At 50.3% G+C, this 4,251-nt stretch overlaps 1 protein-coding gene across 1 annotated transcript in view; it reads right to left on the bottom strand.

Moving 5' to 3' along the window:
• Nucleotides 1–4,251, bottom strand: part of LOC125481994 (zinc transporter ZIP10-like) — a gene marked incomplete at its 3' end in the record, with an annotated part of 9,056 nt that overhangs the window by 4,429 nt on the left and 376 nt on the right. Inside the window, exons 2-3 of the mRNA XM_048593964.1 lie at nucleotides 3,049–3,540; nucleotides 2,618–2,852 (exon numbers count right to left, since the gene is read on the bottom strand). Of these exons, the coding sequence (XP_048449921.1) occupies nucleotides 2,618–2,852; nucleotides 3,049–3,506 (693 nt within the window). The remainder of the gene's footprint in view (nucleotides 1–2,617; nucleotides 2,853–3,048; nucleotides 3,541–4,251) is intronic.

The raw sequence follows: 4,251 nt of genomic DNA, 5'->3' as shown, positions 1-4,251 counted from the left end.
GTCTAGGCCCGAAACGTCAGCCTTCCTGCTCCTCTGATGCTGCTTGGCCTGCTGTGTTCATCCAGCTCTACACCTTGTTATCTCAGATTCTCCAGCATCTGCAGTTCCTACTATCTCTGAGTACTCAATGAATGTCAGGATGCTTGCAAGCTCAGAGGAACAGAGGGATCGTGGGGTGCATGTCCCTGAAGGTGGCAGGACAGGTTGATAGGGTAATTAAGAAAACAAATGGACAACTGTCTTTGTTGGTCATGGTATAGATTATAAGAGCAGGGAGGTTATGTTGGAGCTATACAGGACTTCGGTGAGGTCACAGCTGGAGTACTGTGTGCAGTTCTGGTCCCCATACTATAGGAAGAATGTGATTGCCCTGGAGGGGGTGCAGAGGAGATTCACCAGGATGTTCCCTGGGATGGACCATTTTAGCTTTAAAGAGAGGCTGGATAAGTTTGGATTGCTTTCTTTGGAGCAAAGAAGTCTGAGAGGAGACCTGATAGAGGTGTATAAGATTATGAGAAGCATGGATAGGGTGGATAGAAAGCAGCTGTTCCCCATAGTTGCGGGGTCAATAATGTGGGAGCAAATTTTTAAGATGAAGGGTGCAAGGTTTAGAAAGGATTTATGAAGATGAAGTTTCGCTAGAGGGTGGTGGGGGTCTGGAATGCGCTACCTGGGAGGGTAGCTGAGCTGGGAAAGCTCACAACCTTTAAAAATAACTTGGATGAGTGCTTGAAATGTCATAACATTCAAGGCTACAGGCCAAGGCCAGAAAATGGGATTAGTAATCATATGTCAGCACAGATTCAATGGGCTGAAGGGCAACTTTTGTGCTGTATGATTCTCTGACTCTTGGCTCTCTATCTGTTCCAATCGAGTTCAGTGAGAAAAGCCAGAGAGTTTGCTTATGTCTGTGTGTCTGAGGGAGGGAAGGACAGAATTACACCTGGTGAATGGGCAGAAAGTTGCCAAGTAGAAACATTAGTGACCTGATCACTTGAGTAAGAAGTTGAGGGTAATATGTTAGTATGGGTTAAGGATGGTTAATGGAAAGGAAACAGAATACAAGTAAATGTATCTTTCTAGGATTACTAGTTGGAGCAATGCAAAGATCAGTGCCAAGCTCTCAGCTATTTTCTTAATGGTTTGGAAGGAGCGACTGGGTGTAATATATCCACTTTGCTGACTATACAAAACTAGATGGGGCTGTGAGCTGTGAGGAGTTGGACGTAAAGTAGCTATAAAGGGACAAAGATAGGTTGAGTGAGTGGGCCAAAGGTAGCAGATTGATCATAATGTAGGGAAAAATGAGATTATTTACTTGGGTAGGAATATAGACAATAGGCCCGAAACGTCAGCCTCTCTGCTCCTATGATGCTGCTTGGCCTGCTGTCTTTAATTGGAAGGGCTAACAGTATTTGGTTAGAGTATGAGTAAGAAGGACTTGCAGTACTCAGCACTTTGGTGTAAGCCAAAGATGTGATATCTGTGTAGGTTTTTTCTCCTTACTAAAGAAATGCTGCGCTTTATTTTGAGAGATGATTAGGTTGATGAATAACCTACTGAGCTCAGGAATCAATGCAACAGGTTAATTTGCTGGAGTTTAGGAGAGGTGAAACATGGTTTTGAGAAGGTCAGAAATCACACGACACCAGGTTATTGTCCAACAGGTTTATTTCAAACAGACCTGTCGTACTATAACCTGGTGACGTGATTTCTGACCTTGTCCAACCCAGTCCAACACTGGCACCTTCACAACATGGTTTTGAGAGACCTTAGCAGGGTAGGTGCTGCGGCATTTCCCTTGCCTGGAGAGTCGGGAACAAAAAGACATTATCTCACAGTAAGGAGCAAGATATTTCAGATTGAAATGAGATGAAAGTTCTTCATTCAGAGGCTAAGTGTGATTATTTGGAACCCTGTAGTTCAGTTATCTGTAGATTCTCAGATGTTGAATATATTCAAGTGGCTGTGAGCAGTGATTTGAGTTTGAAGGAACATTGGGGTTTTTTTACGGATCAGGCAGGAAATTGGAATTAAAAGAGAGATCAGCAATGATTTTATTAATATGGAGCAGGCTGTAGGAGCTGAATGTCTGTGTTTGTTATGCTTTTCTGATATCTATTGGGCAAACATTGAGAAATACAAAACAAGAGCAAAAGTAGACAAATCAGCACCTCAGAGATAGCAGGAACTGCAGATGTTGGAGAATCTGAGACAACAAGGTGCAGGGCTGGATGAACACAGCAGGCCAAGCAGCATCATAGGAGCAGAGAGGCTGCTTTTCTGATGAAGGGTCTAGGCCCGAAACGTCAGCCTTTCTGCTCCTATGATGCTGCTTGGCCTGCTGTGTTCATCCAGCCCTGCACCTTGTTGTCTGGGACTAGTTTAGTTTGGGATTATGGTCAGTACGGACTGGTTGGACCAAAGGGTCTGTTTCTGTGCTGTATGACTGTATGACTCCACCTGGCCTTTGCTTTCTGAGAGAAAGGGAGCAGGACACACCTGAGATAAAGTGGGCAGTGGGGTCACGAAATTAGAGTTACCCAGAAGCTACCTCACCCGGCCAATATGGAAGGTGATAGTTACTGGGAATGATTGATTCCTTGGGAAGACTCACGTTTTCACGGAGGTGATTATACTTGGAATGGTTCAGGACCCGCTCTTCAATGGTGAGCCCGTGGGACGTGACAGGGAGGGGCTGGTCTTGCGGTGATCTCTGTATTCGGTGTCCCCACATGCTCCTCCTTCGCTGCGGCCTCCCCCCACCCTGGACATTCCCCTGGGGGTCTCCCGGGGAATCCCTTCGGGCTACAGGCGTCTCTGTCCTCCCGTCCCTCGTCCATCTGGAGGATCTGCAACACGATAGGTACAATTACATCCTGGTCAGTCTCACCCCTCCCATTGTGCCCCCTCCCTCGGCGCTGACCCTCCGACAGCACCCGCTCCCTCGGCCCTGACCCTCCGACAGCGCCCGCTCCCTGACCCTCCGACAGCGCCCGGTCCCTCAGTGAGCGTGCCGTGGTTGCAGTAGACGGTGTGGTGACTGACCTGGGGCTGGACGCTGTGATGGCTCTCGCTCCCTGGGCACCTCTGTCTGGCCTGGTCGTGTCCTCGGACTGCCCAGCCAGCATGGACAGGTGGTCCTGTGTGGTGTGACTGTGGACATGCTTGCGTTCCTGGAGCTCTAGGGCGTCCAGGTGAGACACATGGGCGTGGCCCAGCTCCTCATGTTCGATCTCCACCACCTGGACCTGGCCTAGGCCCAGGCTCTCCAAGAGCCTGTGGAGACCCTCAGAAGAGATCCTGCCGCCCTGCCCGTAGTGGCCGAATAGCCGGCTCAGGTAGTACCTCTGCTCAGTCACCGCTTCCAGGATGGCCCTGGCATCCCGGCTCCTCGGCTCTCCTCCGGTTCCCGCTCCCTCTCCCTGAGCACTGCACCCCCACTCTGGGTCAATCCAGAAGCACAGCAACCCCAGGAGAAACACCATCCAGAGCCCACACTTCATCTTCCTCCTCCTCCCCCTCCTTCTTCTGGGTCACCTGCAATTGGACAAAGACAAATTAAACCCCTTGGGGGTGTGACCAACATGGACCAATTTCCCCCCACAGTCCCCCCCGCCAGAAACGCCGATGAAGCCAGGGAGAACTCCGAGAAAGCGGGAGCCTCGGGGGCACACGGGGGACCAGTGGGATCTTGCTGTGCATGTCTGTCCCTCCGGGGCAGCGGATGGGTCGATAGAGGAAGGAGCTTACCTTGATCCGTCTGTGGGACCAGGTACGAGGGCAGCAAGGGATACGGAGATGTGGAAGGCAGGCGTGGGTATATACCGCTCAGCCCCTTGAGCCTGTTGCCTCTCTCAATGGCTGATTGTTCAACTCAGTCCCCTGTTCCTCGCTTTCTAACCCCCAGCGCACCCCCCCCCACCACTTTCATACCTTGTCACTGCCTAAGGACTATATCTAAATCCTTCTCGACACAAATCAATGTTTAGGCCCCCACCGCTTTCTCTGGTAGAGAATTCCCACAGACTCCCCTCTCTCTGGGTGAAGACATTTCTCCTCATCTCAGTCCTACTCAGTCTCCTTTAGCCCGTGAGCCCCTGCTTCTGGGCTCCATGTTCCAAGCCACCCCTCCCCCCCATTCACCACCCCATCAGACATTGGGAACATCCTTCCCGCGTTTTCCCACTGCCTGAATTTTATAGGCTTCCCACCCCTCCTCATTCTTCCAACACAATCTGACTCAATCCT

The sequence above is a fragment of the Rhincodon typus genome, unplaced genomic scaffold (assembly GCF_021869965.1).
Source record: "Rhincodon typus isolate 14 unplaced genomic scaffold, sRhiTyp1.1 hic_rhity00004877, whole genome shotgun sequence".
NCBI classification, from domain to species: Eukaryota; Metazoa; Chordata; class Chondrichthyes; order Orectolobiformes; family Rhincodontidae; genus Rhincodon; species Rhincodon typus.
Note: the sequence above shows the minus strand (reverse complement) of the source record. Positions and strands in the feature narration are given on the sequence as shown.